The following is an 18,908-nucleotide window of genomic DNA, read 5'->3' on the forward strand; positions in this document are numbered from 1 at the left end:
GAGCTGTAAGCAATTTACCCCAGAGATGCTGATTTACCCCTGGGCTGCCTTCCCTAGAATAAGATGGTTGATGGTGCCCTGTGTGTGAGCAGTGGGCTACAGTGCCCAGGCCTGTGCAGGGCCATGGGTCTGGGCAGGACCTAGCTGTGGCAAGTCACTGTGCTCTCAGCTCAATTTATTTTATTTTTAAAATGGGGGTAGGAGGAAGAGGAGGGAAAGTTTGCATTAAGCATTTAAGTTGTTTTTACATTACAAAAGCAATAAAAACATATAGCAAATTTGGGAAATAGAAAAAGAAAATTTGGGAAATAGATGTTAGGAAAAAAAATCATCCAGCATTTTATCTAATTCAGTCACTATTAGTTATTATTTTGGTCTTTCTCTTAATCCTTTTTCATTTGTGTAATTTACCTAGTAGATATGTAACTTGTGTCTTTTTTGTTTTTTTCTTGTTTTTTTAATTTAGTATTGTCATAAAAATTTGCAAGTTGCTTCATGATCTGCAATCATCATATAATAATGCATATTTCTTTTGTCATTCTATTGTTGGTTTGTTTTTAACTACTAAAGAACTTTTTTATTTTATTATTTATAAATACAAAGCTACATTATATCTTTTTGCATATATATGCATATATATGTGCATAAAGGTGTGCATTTCTAACAGAATAGATTCTCAAGAATGGACTTACTGCTTCAAAGGATTTGATCATTTGCACAGCTTTTGGTACATGTTGTCAGATTGCTTTCCAAAGGGGCTGCGCTGATTTACTATGCCATCAGCAATTACCCATTTTGCTGCATCTTAACCAGAACTGGTTATTATCATTTAAATTTTTTGGAGATTTAATAGGCAAAGCAGTGCCTAATTGTTTTAATTTGCATGGCATTGATGAACTGAGGAAGCCAATCATTTTTCCATATTTTTGTTTTCCTCTCCCTTCCTAGGATCAAGTGATTTCTGAGGCACTTTCATCCCCAACCTCTAACACTTTAGGTCTGGGAGCCTCTAGGGAAGCAGACACATAGCACAAGATTGCAAGAGTCAGACAGGAGACTATGTGGAGATATAAATGATGGCATTAAGGGGTTACTGGACAGAGGCAGAGGAAAAAAACCAAGAATTAACTAAAGAACACGTAAGAAGTGATTCTGGTCAAACTTAAAAGGTATCTCCCCTCTTTTGTTTGGCAGCTCCATTGTTGTGCAATGGAAATAATGCAGTTGTTCTCTCTTTTGTGATTGGAAAGAGAAAATGAGAATTCATTCACGAGATAAAAGTTAAAATAATGTTGGTATTATTTACAGTGAGATCCCGTTTTAAGGCTGATTTTAGTAATTAAGACTGATACCTTCATCGAAGACAGATAAGGCGTACCAGGTGTTTTCTGTAGCTAATTCATATGTTTACGGTACTGGAATTGATCTCCCTAGTAACTGAATCTCTTTGAGAACCAGCTGTATCTTTTATGATGGGTTCATTCAACTAACTGGCTTAATCAAAAGGTCAGTAAAAAGCTATAACCTTAAAAACACTGGAGGCTTACCAGTTGCTCCAGAGATACTTCATCTTCCCTTTCATATACTTACTTCAATTTTTCCCATGTTTCTTCGCCAAATTTCTCTATCACAAGAGATTGCAGACAGGTGTTGATAAATCCATACTAGAATACAAAACCAGAAGAAAAATATATATAATAAGGCATGAAATCCCCAGTCATACACATCTTCATGTCTTTTAGGAAATGTGCAATGGCATCCTCTTGGAGAAACTAATTATGCCTTTTCCTTGTTTCTCGTGATTTAATTTAATAGCTCTGCTCATTCCCAACTTAGGGAAAACCTGGCACCCCACCGGTTGGGTTATTTCCATAGAGAAAACATATGAACTACATTTGAAATCAAATTGTAATTAGAGAAAGGTAAAGAAAGTATTTACTGTCAATTATAATCCTCTCCGAAATAAGGAACTGGTTTGTTAGAACAAAGAATTCAAAAACACACCAGTGGCATGGGGGTGTTTACACCTGGCGGAAAGGGAGGGCACACACTTCATGTTAATTCCAAAAAGGCAGTGACAGGGCCGGGCGCGGTGGCTCACGCTTGTAATCCCAGCACTTTGGGAGGCCGAGGCGGGCGAATCACGAGGTCAGAAGATCAAGACCACGGTGAAACCCCGTCTCTACTAAAAATACAAAAAATTAGCCGGGCGTGCTGGCGGGCGCCTGTAGTCCCAGCTACTCGGAGAGGCTGAGGCAGGAGAATGGCGTGAACCCGGGAGGCGGAGCTTGCAGTGAGCCGAGATCGCGCCACTGCACTCCAGCCTGGGCGGCAGAGCGAGACTCCGTCTCAAAAAAAAAAAAAAAAAAAAAAAGGGCAGTGACAGGACGATTTTTTTTTCTTTATAAAAGTGAATCTATACCTGGGTGTGTGTGTGGAGAATATAACGAGTGCAGGAAAACAGAGGAGGAAACTCCAATAAGAAAGACAGCACCAGGTTAGCAGAAAGAACTGTCTTCTGGGTTTGCTCATTAATCTGTGCTCTTTCTTCTTCCTCCATCAGAAAAAAAAAAAAGAAAAGAAGACCCATGAACACTTCTGTGAGGGACAGTGTGCCCCAGGCAGGCCACCTGCCTTCCGCAACTCGGGGCTCCTAACACAAGCGGGGTGATTGAGTTATCTTTGAAAGCACTGTGTGAGCTCAGCTTTCAAAATATTTCTTCCTGAAGGGAAGAATTCTTTTGTCCCACAAATACCAGGCTCCAGATTTATTTTATGAGTTTGGATTTTCATATATGTAGGAATTTCTTAAAGCGAAAGAGCCCAGTGCCAACAGGAAGGAGAGTGTCTAAACTCTGTTAGTTCTTTTCCAGAAATGGAAATATTTGTCCTACTGGGCTATATTTCCAGTTCCCCACCACCAATGTCATCCTTACTCCTTACTCCATCTTGTCCCGGCTCTACGGTCCCCAATATGTGCCTGCACCCTAGCCTGGCATTCAGAGCACTCTCTAGAACTGTCTTAATTTGTTTTATTTTATCACCTACTCCTGCTGCCTTAGGCTCATCCAAAATGCCTACCGCCCTTCCCCAAACAGAGATGTCACTTCTTCAATGGATAGAGTTTCCTCCTTTCTCACCCAGTCAGCCCAGGGCAAGGCCAGGCTCTGATGCTACTGAGTTACTGCCTGGTCTGCAGAACCATTCCCTCTCCCTCTGCCAGACCCAGCCATCATTTCCTGTCAGGCTCACTGCTGGATGCCTCTGTGTCCTCATCACCACAGAGCTGGTGTGTTAAACTATCACATGCACACGCTTGGATTTTGTATCTATCAACACACACATATATATATACACACAGACATATATGTATGGGTGTGCATGTATTTGTATATACTTATTTATATTATGTACGTTTATATGTGGGTATGTATACGTATAAATGCATATGTGTGTATGTATATATATATTTTTTTCCTGTCCTTTGTTAAATTGCAAGCTCCTCAGGGTCAGAAAGTAAGTGTCATTTATCTATATTTTGACTAAAGTGCCAAGACAGTGTCTGCTACATAGGAGGTATTTAACAAATACTTATCAAGTAAGGAAGTACTGAATTGAAGCCTCAAGTCAAAATCTTTAAATAACCACAGTTATTCAACATCAATCCAATATAAACAAAGATAGCAATTGTTCAACTTAGCAATCTTTGCAAAAGTATGCCCAATCAAATAAAACATTATGCCCACTGCCGGAGCACTAGAGACAACCTTCTAGTGTGTAACAAGGGAAACTGAGGCATTGGGGAATTTGAAGTCCGCTGCTGGTTGATAACCACACCATCTACTTCTGGGTCATGACCACCCCGATAGTGTGCCTCTGTTTGATGAATTTAGGGTCATTGAGTCATGTGGTCCAGCATTTGTCTTTGGTGTTCAGCAGTTCCCCAAGCTGGTACCAGAGTTAATCCTTTAGAGACCTTGAGCTTATAGATCAGAGAGTGGCCCCCTCACCCTCTACTGACTATAAACATGTCCCTTTCCTGTCCACTGAAATCAAGTGACTTTCTCTGCCCCTGGAGAGAGCAAAAGAGGCAATGGATCCCACACGATGTGTCCAGCATATGCGGGGACCTTGGTGTTTGCTGCCCACACCCAGGTGGAGGGGGATACTCAGTAGGACACACTCCCTACACATTTGAGGGCCTCATTGAAATAGGTAAGAATGGCAAGCCAGCACCAAAGTTCTCTAACCATCTGGAACTAGTGCTGCTCGACCAGTGAGATCAGCAAGCAGGCAGGGACTCTCATTTGCTGGTGACACCCAAATCTTTCAGAGGCTATTTGGGCCATGGCTGCAGCACCCCGAAAAACATCTGTGTTCCAAAGAAGCAATTAAAATGTCTGAAAATGTTAAGGTTTAGCCAAATCTTTCTCCTGTAAAGATGTTTTCACATTCCATATCCAATCCTACTCACTGTGCCTGCCAGGCATTGGCTGGGGAATGTGGCTTCAAAATAAAATGCAGCCTCAGTAAGCCCAGAGAGGGAGTACAGCTTAGGAGAAAGGGTTTGGGCTCTGGAGCCAGAAGGGTTTCTGTTTCTGTGACTTGTAGCTGTGCAGCTTTGGGTAAATTGCCTAACCTCTCTGAGCCCAGTCTGCTCATGAGCTAAGGTGGAAATAATACCGTTTGCTCTGTTGGAGGATGGTTGTTGGGGTTATAGAGTAACGATTCTGAAGTTAGACCATGAGGGCTCATTGCTGACCCCAAGTCTTATTTGCTGTTTGACTCAGGCCAGATCTTACTCGCCCTCAGTTGTCTCAACTGGAAAATGGGGGTGAGAACGGTCACTTCCTCATAGGGTTTTAGTAAGCATTAAATGAGGTAATATGTGTGAGGTACTTGGCACATAGTAAGCACTCAGGAAACTGTAGCCTCTTAGATAACAGGCATTTTGAACAATAGGTGCTCAACAAACAGAAGCGGAGGGAAAGTCAGGGCCAAGGGTGCTGAGAGCTGCTCACCGTGTTCCTGCCGCAGCTTCTTCTGGGGCCTCAGGGATTGAGATGCAGCAGCAAGCGCCAGCCCTTCCTGCCAGCCCCTAGTCGCTCAGGAGAGAATCCACAGCGTCTCCAGAAGCCTGTCTGGTAGAAGTCTGGGAAGTCCACAGTGAAATTAGGAGCTCATCACTAGCCTCCAAGCAAGGAGCACACTGTTGGGTCCTCAGTCACCTGGGGGGTAAAGTGTAAGGCCGCCACCTCCGATGAACGAGTGGGACCTGCTGCCTGGCACCGCAAGTTGTGCACAACCCAGATGCTAAGCTCTCAGGAGTTCAGCCTGAAACCTGAAGCTTCTCCCCGAGGTGCCAACAGCACAGAACGCCTTTCTGCCAGCACAGAAAAGCGTACACCCCTAAGCTCCTGTAGGAAGACTGCCTTGTAGATGAGGCTGTCTATTGAGTGATCTTTTTAGTGTATCTTTAATTAAACCACAAAGGATGCCATCCAAGAACGGCCTGCCTTGACCAACACTTGGCCCTGCAGTGTCATCATGGGAAGTCCCCTGGTGCCTTGAGCCTTATCCTCTATCCTCATCACTGTTCCGTTTCAGGCTCTGGTGGGCTGTTTGCCAGAGGTCTATTTCCTGAGTATTACTTGTGGTCAGAGGTGAGAAATCCAGCCACTAACCAGGTCCAACAAATGTTGTCTGTAGCTGTTCCAACACACATGCTAGCTTTGGTGTAAAAACAGAGAACAAATAAATAGATTTAGTAAAATCAAAGGCTGGGGTAAGCCCTCCAGGCAGTGTGGAGGTGTGGGGCACTAGATGGATGTGACTCATGGTTAAGGCAGTCTATCGGGAACCACAATGCCATAGACTGGGGCCGTCCACCGAAACGAATGTCCAGGCATCGCACGCCCTCCTGGAAGACTTCAGCATCTTTCCCTTGGCATCCAAAGTTTGCTGAAAGATTCTTCCCTTCTCAGTAGGCACTCCTTCACTCTCCCCTGTTGGCATCCCTCTCCTATCCTGCCTGCCCTTCTTTCTGTCACTCTCCTTAGAAAGACTTCCTGGTCCTCCTTCCACTCAGCCTTTCTGGCTCCCTCGCCTTTACTCTCCTGGCTTAACTCATGCCAGCTCCTCCATAGAAGGACTTAACACCCGGAGAGACTGGTTTCAGCCCCCTCTTCTTTCTGAAGTGGGGACTTTACTTATTCTCAAAAGCTGGACTCTATGCACTGCTCCTCTGTGGAAGGAACATGTGGCAGGAGGAGAAAAAAAAAGGCTCAGGAATAGATGATTTCCATAATTACGCTTCGCAAGCCTTTGCCTCCATTCAGCTGACACTCTTTCTTTCTGCCCTGCCAAGTGGGCTTGCTCTGGCGCTCTCTCACAAACCCCCTCCCCGCCCCCAACCCGCTTTTTCAAACACATACACCAGCACCCTCACATTTCACAATAAGTAAATGGTTTAAAAAAAAAGATCTCCATTTTCTTTTTCATGTGGCAGATGGCAGTTCTCGGGAACTTGGTGGAAATTAGGCTTTCTGATTTTCTAATAAATTTCAACATCTCACACAAAAAGCACAAGCTCATTTTGATTCTGATGTTAAGTACCATATGGCATATCATCCATGGAACGTGGCAGCTTCATAACCAGGGTAACAAGGAAGGGAGGGTCTTTCCTGTAACAACGAGGCTGAGTGGGAACGAACCAATTGGATTCCTGGGTGAATACCATTTGATAATAATATTGTATATGACAGTGGAGTAATTATCCCTCTTTTATGGTATGTGTTAATTTTCACTGCCAGTTTCCCTAATTACAACTGCCACCCAACGGACTACTTTTTGTAAATACTCTGTAAACATTTGAAAAGACATAGACAGTGCTTGTACCAAAAAAAAAAAAAAAAGTCCCTAGATTTTGAAACTGTCTGGAAAATTGGCTGACGTTTTATATGTTTTTCAATTGCATAGACAGCCAGGGAGGAAATTTCACTATATGGAAATTCCCCTTCTCTCCTCCATGACATAATGGACCTCCCTGCCGATACTGTGACTGTCGTTTTGAGGGATATTTTTCGCTGTTACCTTTTTCTATATTAAGTGAGCAGTTTCATGACCTTTGACAAATGTATACAATTGTGTAGCTCACACCCTAATAAAGACAAAGAACATCTCTGTGGTCATAGAAAGTTCTCCCGTACCCCTTCTCAATCAGCCCTACCCCCCCCAGCTGCCCCTATTCCGATTACTATCATATTATCGCCACAGACTAATTTTGCTCGCTCTCAAACTTCACGTGAATACAGTCTGTTCTCTGCTGTGCCTGGCTTAACTTGTTAACTCACTTTTGGTGCATTGAAGGGTTCAAACATCATTCCCCAAATCAGTAACATGTATGCAAACACAGTCTCACTTGATGCGTGTCCTGTGGTATGTGATGAGATCCAATAAGCCACATCTCATCTCCCGTCGTCTATGTATGATGTGCAATGAGAAACACAAATCTTTTATCTTTCATGGACTTGCACGGCGGGCGGGATACCATTGGGAGGTCACTGGAGTAAACCTCTATCATTTAAGGAAAGAAACTAGAGGGAGAATGCAAGGTAAGGGTGTCTGAGAAGAAAATAGAACCCTGATCTGGTTTTTGGTGGTTTGTTTGTGCATTTCTGGGAACGAAGCTGCCTCATTCCTGGTAGGAAGCCTTTCCTGTGGTTGATTTGTTGCCCCCCAGGCTACCTCAGACTTCCTGGCTTCTGAGCCACTGCTGGCTTTCTTTCCAGGGCCTACATCAGCAGAGGAAGGTGTCCCCGGACACAAGACAGGGTGTGGCTGAAGCTGGGCTCCCAGAGGCCTGTCTGTTAAAAAATACGCCCCCCACCCCCCCCACCCCCCAGGCCTGCCAGGTCTCTGAAATTCTCATTCCTTTTAGCTACAACTTGGGAAACTTCTGACAGAATAAAAATATATTCCTTTGGCTAAACAGATTAGCTAGTATTCACCTAAGAAGCAAAAGGACATAGAACAGGTCAACTTTGATGTGTGTGCTTCAGAGGGACTGAGAGGATCAATTTCCACATCAGTCCAAGGCACAGAGTGCTCTCCGAGAGGCAGGCTCTGCAGAGCGAGGTCTCCATCACCTAGAGACCGCAGAGGCACACAATGAAAGAGTTCAGCTTTACTCATGTGGCGGGTGGTACTGGGATGGCCTTGAGTTTTCTCCCTTGGTAGGATTAATATCTCATTGAAAGATGTCTTGAGGCTGGGATAACCTGGCTAAAGGTGGAGCTATGATAAAGAGCCAGATTTCTTTTGGCATATTTGCGTATTAGAAACTTTCGTGTGCAGCAACAACTGAGTCAGCTATCAGTAAGAATCTTCAGGAAAAAAACATCCAGAAGACAGGGCGGTTTGTTTTCCTAAATGTTCGTAGTAAGTGCTTGTACTCTTTTCATGCCAGCTGTGATAATAATCACTCACTTTTACCAAGCCTCACAATATGCCTGGCACAAAGCACTTTCCATGTTTTAGAATGAGCCACATGAAATTGCCATTTTTTACAGGCCAAAGACTTTAGAATTGAACGAATTGAACCACTTTCATTTGGTTCTACTTAATATTAATTCAGCCTTACCACAATCCTATAGTGTAGGTCCTATTATCATGAACACCCTTGACTGATGGGAGCATGGAGGTGAAGAGACATGAAGTAGCTTCCTTGAGGCTCCAAAACTAGTTAGTGTCAGAGCTGGTATTCACAACCAGGCCTATGTCCTATATCACCTTCAAGAGAAGAATAAAACTAGCTGCTGTTAACCCCTCTCTTTTTTCTGGAAGAGGTTTAGGCCTATTTTGGAGTCAGACAATATCTTCAGGAAAAAAATCTCTTTTTCCAGGAACGTCAAAACTCTGGCTTATGTGGGCCCATTTTATTTCATCTGCCACACTGGAAAGTGAGGTTTGATTCACACATGTGGTTGAGTACAACGTTGTGAAAAACACCTGAAAACGGGCTCTGAATGTGGAATTCTGAATCCTTTGATTTCAAACAAGAGGTCCTTTGATTTCCCCTTAGGATGGATGAAACCAGCAAGAACTGAGGCATTTCCTACAGGGTGGTCACCAGCTAGTGAACCCAGTTCACCTCCTCCATTGCTAACAGCCCCATACTCGTTGACAATGATATCTGTGTATTCTAAGAACTAGAAGGCAGGGCTCTTTCCTTTTCAGTTTGATTTTCAAATCTTCAGTGACGCATTAAGAGAACCAGCAGGATTGCTGAGCGTAAAGCGCCACCGTGTGGCCAAAGCCCCACATGCCAACAGGACGCTCTGTAAGTCATTTCCGCAGGAAGGGAGGCAGGAGGTGTGTGGCTCTGAAGACTCACAAATCCTGACTAGGTGGAGGATCACGGCTCAGAGGACTGGGCTCAGGTCTGAGTCTTCACCCTGGAACTGGTACTTGAGGTCTGGATTAATCATGAAAAAGTCCTCTGTCTTCCCCAAGTGATGGTGCCCCTCCGTGTGAATTGAGGCTACGACCTTCTCCAGGTGCAGTGGTCCCAGAACTGCAAAGTGAATATGCATCTGACTTTGTACATTATGTACAGAACCCAGGCAAGAATGGAGGTGAAGTCTCGCAACACTGGCACTCGAGGTAAGGGCTCCTCAAGACCAAAGTCAACAATCTTCAAATCTAACCTAATCTATACTTCCATTTGATAAAGGAAAAGTTGCAAATAAACCAGGTGATCTGGGGACCATATATAAGGAGGTATGACCAAAAAGGATTGTTACATTGTAACCAATTGAATGTAACTTGCAGATTTATGTATTTTGAGAGCCCTAATAATAATAATAATATGAACTGAATATTTATTGTGCTTACTCTGCCAGCCACTGGGCCAAGGGCTTTACGTGCATTATGCTATCAGGTGCTCATGAGGGTCCCATGAAGTAGGCACTTGAGCTTTGTTCATTTTACAGTTAGGAAGCTGGGGCTGGGAGCAGGTGAGTAGCACACTGAAGGCCATCCAGCCGGTGGGTGGAGGAACCAAGATTCAAGCCAGACCTCCTGCCTACAGAGCCCAATCTTAACCACAAGTCGGTGCAGTGCTGTCTTCTTCAAAACAGCTTTCTCAGGAGACTATACTTCCTCCAATTGAAACATTTTGAGAATTTCTCTTTTACAGCTACTTTCAGAGTGTGTGGCACAATTTTTGAATATCCTAAGTGATAGCAAATCAACATTCTTTCATTATGACAATAGTTAACAGTTACTATCTACCAGGTACTTTAACAGGTGTAAATTCATTTAACCTTCACCATGACACTATATGTTAAGAAATGTTATTATCATGCCCAATTCCCATTTGAGAAAAATAAGGCATAGAGGGCCTGAATCATCTGCCCACTTTTACACAGCCAGGGCCTCAGGCCGGCAGCTTGGATGAGACCGTGTGAGACGGGGTGAGGCTGGGTAGTTTGTTCTTTGCGTGAGGGGGTGCTCGGGACCCAGAGTCCATCCGCACTCCCACCCGGTGCAGGCCAGGGACCACTCAGTGAAAGGAGCACCTAAGTCATGAATGACACTTCAGCTGCCCGTGGGCTTCTGCTACAGGCAACTGTCCCTCAGCAGGGCTTGAGTTTTAGAAACAGTCAGAAGGAGTGCAGAGCTGGGTCTCATGAGACGGGTTAGTGAACTCTCTGGGCTGTGGACGGTCCAATTTTGAATCAGAATTGAGACCGCTTTTCTCACCTGGCTGTGAAGCCTGCTCCACCAACCCTGCCGGTCACCCATGCTGCTTCCCCTCTCGCCTTCTGGACTCAGTCCGTACTTCCTCCTCGTTGGCCCACTCTTCCTCGAACCTTACTTGCTCCTCCTTTGCTTAGCTTCTGCATGCTGGGGTACTCCAGGCCTCAGGTGTCAGCTTCCTCCCTCTTACATCTCCACTCAGCACCTACGTGACCTCACCTCCCTGTGGCTTCAAATTCCATCTCTGCGAGGATGGCCCCGGGATTATACCCTAGACCAAGCCACTCCCCTGAGCTCTACACAAAGATATCTAATTTCCCATTTGACATCTCTACTTGGAGGTCTACAGGAAGCTCTAAGTAAACATGCCTAAAATAGATCTCTTGATTTCCCTCACCACCAAATGCCCCTGTGCATCAGCCCATCCCTCATTCAACTCAATAAAGGGAACCTCTATCAGGATCCCATGTCTCCATATTGAATTCACAGCAAACCTAAATACTGGAAGGTTCTCCTTCAGAGTTGATCCTAAATCCAGTCATCTTTAGTTACTTCCCTATCCCCACCCTGATCAAGCTACTCCCTCAGGACCCTACGGAGCTGCTCAACAGCTGTCTCCACCCCACCCCCATCCCCAGTCAAAACCTCACCCAACAGCCAGAATCATCTTTTAAAAACGTGATCAGATGGTGTTATTCCCTTGCTCAGAACCCTCGAGCACTCCTGGGCACCTTCCTTTCTTCTCCTCAAGATCCCTTGATGCTGTTTCACGTGGAGCCTTCCTTTGCCTGGGCAGTTCTCCTTCTGGTCTCCATTAATCCCCCATTTCATTCTGTTAAAGTGTCACCACTTCTGAGAGGCCTCCACTGACTGAACACCCCACCTTCCGCCTCTCTACGCTCTCTGCCTTTCTCCACCAGACTTCACAGCATTTCACCCCCGGCCCTTTATTCTATGTAAATATATATGCATGTCATAGATGACTACTTATTGCCTATACACCTCTGCCCCCAAATTTAAAAGCTCTGAAGGATGGGATCTGGTCCTATTCTGCCTTCAGGGCCTAGAAGAGTGCTTGGCAAATACCGGTGCTCAGTAATGCACTACAGATCAATCAGGGACATCTTGGAGCCGCCTTGCATGAGCCATACTCCTTCCAGCACAGATGCCTTGCCATGGTATTCCCTTGGCCTGAGTCTCTCTCCATGGCCCATGGCCCTTGACTTTTTTTTTATTGTACTTTAAGTTCTAGGGTACATGTGCACAATGTGTAGGTTTGTTACATAGGTATACATGTGTCATGGTGGTTTGCCGCACCCATCAGCTCGTCATTTACATTAGGAATTTCTCAAAATGCTATCCCTCCCCAAGCTTCCCACCCCCCAACGGGCCCTGGTGTGTGATGTTCCCCTCCCTGTGTCCATGTGTTCTCATTGTTCAACTCCCACTTATGAGTGAGAATATGCAGTGTTTGGTTTTCTGTCCTTGTGATATTTTGCTAAGAATGATGGTTTCCAGCTTCATCCATGTCCCTACAAAGGACATGAACTCATCATTTTTTATGACTGCATAGTATTCCATGTTGTATATGTGCCACATTTTCTTTATCCAGTCTATTATTGATGGACATTTGGGTTTGGGTTGGTTACAAGTCTTTGCTATTGTGAATAGTGCCGCAATAAACATACGTGTGCATGTGTCTCTATAGTAGCATGATTTATAATCCTTTGGGTATATACCCAGTAATGGGATTGCTGGGTCTAATGGTATTTCTAGTTCTAGATCCTTGAGGAATCACCACACTGTCTTCCACAATGGTTGAACTAGTTTACAGTCCCACCAATAGCGTAAGAGCATTCCTATTTCTCCACATCCTCCCCAGCATCTGTTGTTTGCGACTTTTTAATGATCGCCATTCTAAATGGCATGAGATGGTATCTCATTATGGTTTTGATTTGCATTTCTCTAATGACCAGTGATGATGAGCATTTTTTCATCTGTCTGTTGGCTGCATAAATGTCTTCTTTTGAGAAGCATCTGTTAATATCTTTTGCCTACTTTTTAATGGGGCTGTTTGTTTTTTTCTTGTAAATTTGTTTAAGTTCTTTGTAGATTCTGGATATTAGCCAGTTGTCAGATGGATAGATTGCAAAAATTTTCTCCCAATTTGTAGGTTGCCTGTTCACTCTGATGATAGTTTCTTTTGCTGTGCAGAAGCTCTTTAGTTTAGTTAGATCCCATTTGTCAATTTTGGCTTTCATTGCCATTGCTTTTGGTGTTTTAGTCATGAAGTCTTTGCCCATGCCTACGTCCTGAATGGTATTGCCTAAGTTTTCTTCTAGGGTTTTTATGGTTTTAGGTCTTAATTTAAGTCTTTAATCCATCTTGAATTAATTTTGTATTATGTGTAAGGAAGGAATCCAGTTTCAGCTTTCTACATATGGCTAGCCAGTTTTCCCAGCACCATTTATTAAACAGGGAATCCTTTCCCCGTTGCTTGTTTTTGTCAGGTTTGTCAAAGATCAGATGGTTGCAGATGTGTGGTGTTATTTCTGAGGCCTCTGTTCTATTCCACTGGTCTATATCTCTGTTTTGATACCAGTACCATGCTGTTTTGGTTACTGTAGACTTGTAGTATAGTTTGAAGTCAGGTAGCATGATGCCTCCAGCTTTGTTCTTTTTGCTTAGGATTGTCTTGGCCATGCGGGCTCTTTTTTGGTTCCATATGAAATTTAATGTAGTTTTTTCCAATTCTGTGAAGAAAGTCAGTGGTAGCTTGATGGGGATAGCATTGAATCTACAAATTACCTTGGGCAGTATGGCCATTTTCACAATATTGATTCTTCTTATCCATGAGCATAGAATTTTCTTCCATTTGTTTGTGTCCTCTTTTATTTCATTGAGCAGTGGTTTGTAGTTCTCCTTGAAGAGGTCTTTCACATCCCTCATAAGTTGGATTCCTAGGTATTTTATTCTCTTTGTAGTAACTGTGAATGGGAGTTCACTCATGATTTGGCTCTCTGTCTGTTCTTGTTGTATAGGAATGCTTGTGATTTTTGCACACTGATTTTGTATCTTGAGACTTTGCTGAAGTTGCTTATCCACTTAAGGAGATTTTGGGCTGAGACAATGGGGTTTTCTAAATATGCAATCATGTCATCTGCAAACAGAGACAATTTGACTGAATGTAGACAGTCAGAGACAATTGAACTGAATACCCTTTATTTCTTTCTCTTGCCTGATTGCCCTGGCCAGAACTTCCAACACTATGTTGAATAGGAGTGGTGAGAGAGGGCATCCTTGTCTTGTGCCAGTTTTCAAAGGGAATGCTTCCAGTTTTTCCCATTCAGTATATTATTGGCTGTGGGTTTGCCATAAATAGCTCTTACTATTTTGAAATACGTTCCATCAGTACCTAGTTCATTGAGCGTTTTTAGCATGAAAGGCTGTTGACTTTTGTTCAAGGCCTTTTCTGCATCTATTGAGATAATTATGTGGTTTTTGTTGTTGGTTCTGTTTATATGCTGGATTACATTTATTGATTTGCTTATGTTGAACCAGTCTTGCATCCCAGGGATGAAGCCAACTTGATCGTGGTGGATAAGCTTTTTGATGTGCTGCTGGATTCAGTTTGCCACTATTTTATTGAGGATTTTCGCATCAATGTTCATCAGGGATATTGACCTAAAATTCTCTTTTTTTTGTTGTGTCTTTGCCAGGCTTTGGTATCAGGATGATGCTGGCCTCATAAAATGAGTTAGGGAGGATTCCTTCTTTTTCTATTGATTGGAATAGTTTCAGAGGGAATGGCACCAGCTCCTCTTTGTACCTCTGGTAGAATTCGGCTGTGAATCTCTCTGGTCCTGGACTTTTGTTCGTTGGTAGGCTATTAATTAGTGCCTCAATTTCAGAACCTGTTATTGGTCTACTCAGAGATTTAACTTCTTCCTGGTTTATTCTTGGGAGGGTGTATGTGTCAGGAATTTATCCATTTCTTCTAAATTTTCTAGTTGATTTGTGTAGAGGTGTTTATAGCATTCTCTGATAGTAGTTTGTATTTCTGTGGGATCTGTGGTGATATCCCCTTTATCATTTTTTATGCCATTTATTTGATTCTTCTCTCTTTTCTTGTTTATTAGTCTTGCTAGCAGTCTATGTATTTTGTTGATCGTTTCAAAAAGCCAGCTCCTGGATTCATTGATTTTTTGAAGGCTTTTTGTGTGTCTGTCTCCTTCAGTTCTGCTCTGATCTTAGTTATTTCTTTTCTTCTGCTAGCTTTTGAATTTGTTTGCTCTTGCTTCTCTAGTTCTTTTAGTTGTGATGTTAGGGTGTCAATTTTAGATCTTTCCTGCTTTCTCTTGTGGGCATTTAGTGCTATAAATTCCCCTCTACAAACTGCTTTAAATGTGTCCCAGATATTCTGGTATGTTGTGTCTTTGTTCTCATTGGTTTCAAAGAACATCTTTATTTCTGCCTTCATTTCGTTATTTATCCAGTAGTCATTCAGGAGCAGGTTGTTGAGTTTCCATGTAGTTGTGCAGTTTTGAGTGAGTTCCTTAATCCTGAGTTCTAATTTGATTGCACTATGGTCTAAGAGACAGTTTGTTGTGATTTCTGTTCTTTTACATTTGCTGAGGAGTTTTTACTTCCAATTTTGTGGTGAATTTTAGAATAAGTGCAATGTGGTGCTGAGAAGAATGTCTATTCTGTTGATTTTGGGTGGAGAGTTCTGTAGATGTCTATTAGGTCTGCTTGGTCCAGAGCTGAGTTCAATTCCTGGATATCCTTGTTAATTTTCTGTCTTGTTGATCTGTCTAATATTGACAGTGGGGTGTTAAAGTCTCCCATTATTATTGTATGAGAGTCTAAGTCTCTTTGTAGGTCTCTAAGAACTTGCTTTATGAATCTGGATGCTCCTGTACTGGGTTCATATATATTTAGGATAGTTAGCTCTTCTTGTTTAATTGATCCCTTTACCATTATGTAATGGCCTTCTTTGTCTCTTTTGATCTTTGTTGGTTTGAAGTCTGTTTTATCAGAGACTAGAATTGCAACCCTTGCTTCTTTCTTTTTTTCTTTCCATTTTCTTGGTAGATCTTCCTCCATCCCTTTATTTTGAGGCTTTGTGTGTCTTTGCATGTGAGATGGGTCTCCTGAATACAGCACACTGATGAGTCTTGACTCTTTATCCAATTTGCCAGTCTGTGTCTTTTAACTGGGGCATTTAGCCCATTTACATTTAAGGTTAATATTGTTATGTGTGGATTTGATCCTGTCTTTATGATGCTAGCTGGTTATTTCACCTGTTAATTGATGCAGTTTCTTCACATCGTTGATGGTCTTTATAATTTGGCATGTTTTTGCAGTGGCTGGTACCAGTTGTTCCTTTCCATGTTTAATGTTTCCTTCAGGAGGTCTTGTAAGGCAGGACTAGTGGTGAAAAAATCTGTCAGCATTTACTTGTCTGTAAAGGATTTCATTTCTCCTTCACTTATGAAGCTTAGTTTGGCTGGATATGAAATTCTGGGTTGAAAATTCTTTTCTTTAAGAATTTTGAATATTGACCCCCACTCCCTTTTGGCTTGTAGAGTTTCTTCCGAGAGATCAGCTGTTAGTCTGATGGGCTTCCCTTTGTGGGTGACCCGACCTTTCTCTCTGGTTGCCCTTAACATTTTTTCCTTCATTTCAACCTTGGTGAATCTGACAATTATGCGTCTTGGGTTTGCTCTTCTTGAGGAGTGTCTGTGGTGTTCTCTGTATTTCCTGAATTTGAATGTTGGCCTGTCTTGCTAGGTTGAGGAATTCCTCCTGGATAATATCCTGAAGAGTGTTTTCCAACTTGGTTCCATTCTCCCTGTCACTTTCAGGTACACCAGTCAAATGTAGATTTGGTCTTTTCACATAGTCCCATATGTCTTGGAGGCTTTGTTCATTTCTTTTCATTCTTTTTTCTCTAATCTTGTCTTCTCGCTTTATTTCATTAATTTGATCTTCAATCACTGATATCCTTTCTTCCACATGATCAAATCACCTATTGAAGCTTGTGTATGCTTCACGAAGTTCTTGTACTGTGGTTTTCAGCTCTGTCATGTCAGTGAAGTTCTTCTCGACACTTGTTACTCTAGTTAGCCATTAGTCTAACTTTTTCAAGGTTTTTAGCTTCTTTGCAATGGGTTAGAACATGCTCCTTTAGCTCGGAGAAGTTTGTTATTACTGACCTTCTGTAGCCTGTTTGTGTCAACTCGTCAAACTCATTCTCCATCCAGTTTTGTTCCCTTGCTGGTGAGGAGTTGTGTTTCTTTGGAGGAGAAGAGGCATTCTGGTTTTTGGAATTTTCAGCCTTTCTGCTCTGGTTTTCCCCCATCTTTGTGGTTTTATCTACCTTTGGTCTTTGATGTTGGTGACCTACAGTTGGAATTCTGTTGTAAATGACCTTTTTGTTGATGTTGATGCTATTCCTTTCTGTTTGTTGATGCTATTCCTTTGTTAGTTTTCCTTCTAACAGACAGGCCCCTCAGCTGCAGATCTATTGGAGTTTGCTAGAGGTCCACTCCAGACCCTTTTTGCCTGGATATCACCAGCGGAGACTGCAGAACAGCAAATATTGCTGTCTGATCCTTCCTCTGGAGGCTTCCTCCCAGAGGGGCCCCCACCTGTATGAGGTGTCTGTCAGCCCCTACTGGGAGGTGTCTCCCAGTCAGGCTACACGGGGGCCAGGGACACACTTAAGGAGGCAGTCTGTCCGTTATCAGAGCTCAAATGCCGTGCTGGGAGAACCACTGCTCTCTTCAGGGCTGTCAGGCAGGGGACATTTAAGTCTGCAGAAGCTGTCTGCTGCCTTTTGTTCAGATATGTCCTGCCCCCAGAGGTGGAATCTAGAGAGGCGGTAGGACTTGCTCAGCGGCAGTGGGCTCCACTCAGTTTAAGCTTCCCTGCTGCTTTGTTTACACTGTGAGCATAGAACTGCCTTCTCAAGCCTCAGCAATGGTGGATGCCCCCCCCCCCCGCCAAGCTCCAGTGTCCCAGGTTGATCTCAGACTGCTGCGCAAGCAGTGAGCAAGGCTCTGTGAGTGTGGGACCCGCCAAGCCAGGCATGGGAGGGAATCTCCTGGTCTGCCGGTTGTGAAGACCATGGGAAAAGCACAGTATTTGGGCAGGATAGTACCATTCTTCCAGGTACAGTCACCCACGGCTTCCCTTGGCTAGGAAAGGGAAATCCCCGAACGCCTTGTGCTTCCAGGGTGAGGTGACACCCCGCCTTGCTTCAGTTTGCCCTCCGTGGGCTACACCCACTGTTTGACCAGTCTCAATGAGATGAACCAGGTACCTCAGTAGGAAATGCAGAAATCACCCGTTTTCTGCATCGATCTCACTGGGAGCTGTAGACCAGAGCTATTCCTATTCGGCCATCTTGGAAGTGACCTCCAGCCCTTGACATTTTGATACTTCATGGTCTCCTGCCGGTCTCAGCTCATGGTCATTTCATTCATTTACTCAATCTGTCAATCATTCAGTCAACACACAGTTGGTGTAGTTCTAAGTCCCAGGGATAGAGTGAACAGAGCAGACTAAGCTCTTGCCCACATGGGTCTCAAGTCTAATGGGGACATAGATATGTGTGCATGCATGTGTGTGTCTGTGTGTGTGCATTAGATCATGGTAAACACAACAAAGAAAACTTCAGCATGGTAGGGATGAAGCAGTGATGCTTGAGATCCAGTGGTTAGGAGAGGCCTCTCCGAGAAAGCAACTGTTGAGTGCTGGAGCCTAACAAATGAAACCACGTGGGATCTAGAGTGTCCTCCCCAAGCCACCCTGCCCTGACTAGCTCAGATTCCTCTGTTACAACTTTTTAGGGACACCCTGGGCCTCTGGCACAGCACATACTACAATTCTGATTCACATGTGTTGGTGCAATCCTTTGGTTAATGTCTGTCTCTTCTGTGAGATTAAAAGCTCTGTGAGAGGCTCTTTTTATGATATATCCCAAGACACAGGGCTGGGACATAGCACATGCTCAATGGTATTTGTCAAATGACAGACGAAAGGATAAACAAACATAGGCAATTCCCCCAAGAGAATGTCCAGCAGACTTTGGCATTCTCTGTGTCCTGTGAGATCAACCAAACTGGCTATGAATGACTATG

At 43.5% G+C, this 18,908-nt stretch overlaps 1 protein-coding gene across 1 annotated transcript in view; it reads right to left on the bottom strand.

Moving 5' to 3' along the window:
- The window catches only part of LOC129463770 (guanylate cyclase soluble subunit beta-2-like), a 76,535-nt gene extending 67,360 nt beyond the window's left edge, over positions 1 to 9,175 (bottom strand). Inside the window, 2 exon segments of the mRNA XM_063618513.1 lie at positions 1,591 to 1,664; positions 9,152 to 9,175. Of these exon segments, the coding sequence (XP_063474583.1) occupies positions 1,591 to 1,664; positions 9,152 to 9,175 (98 nt within the window).
- Between the last annotated feature and the right edge of the window lie 9,733 nt (positions 9,176 to 18,908).

Source organism: Symphalangus syndactylus, chromosome 15 (genome assembly GCF_028878055.3).
Source record: "Symphalangus syndactylus isolate Jambi chromosome 15, NHGRI_mSymSyn1-v2.1_pri, whole genome shotgun sequence".
NCBI classification, from domain to species: domain Eukaryota; kingdom Metazoa; phylum Chordata; class Mammalia; order Primates; family Hylobatidae; genus Symphalangus; species Symphalangus syndactylus.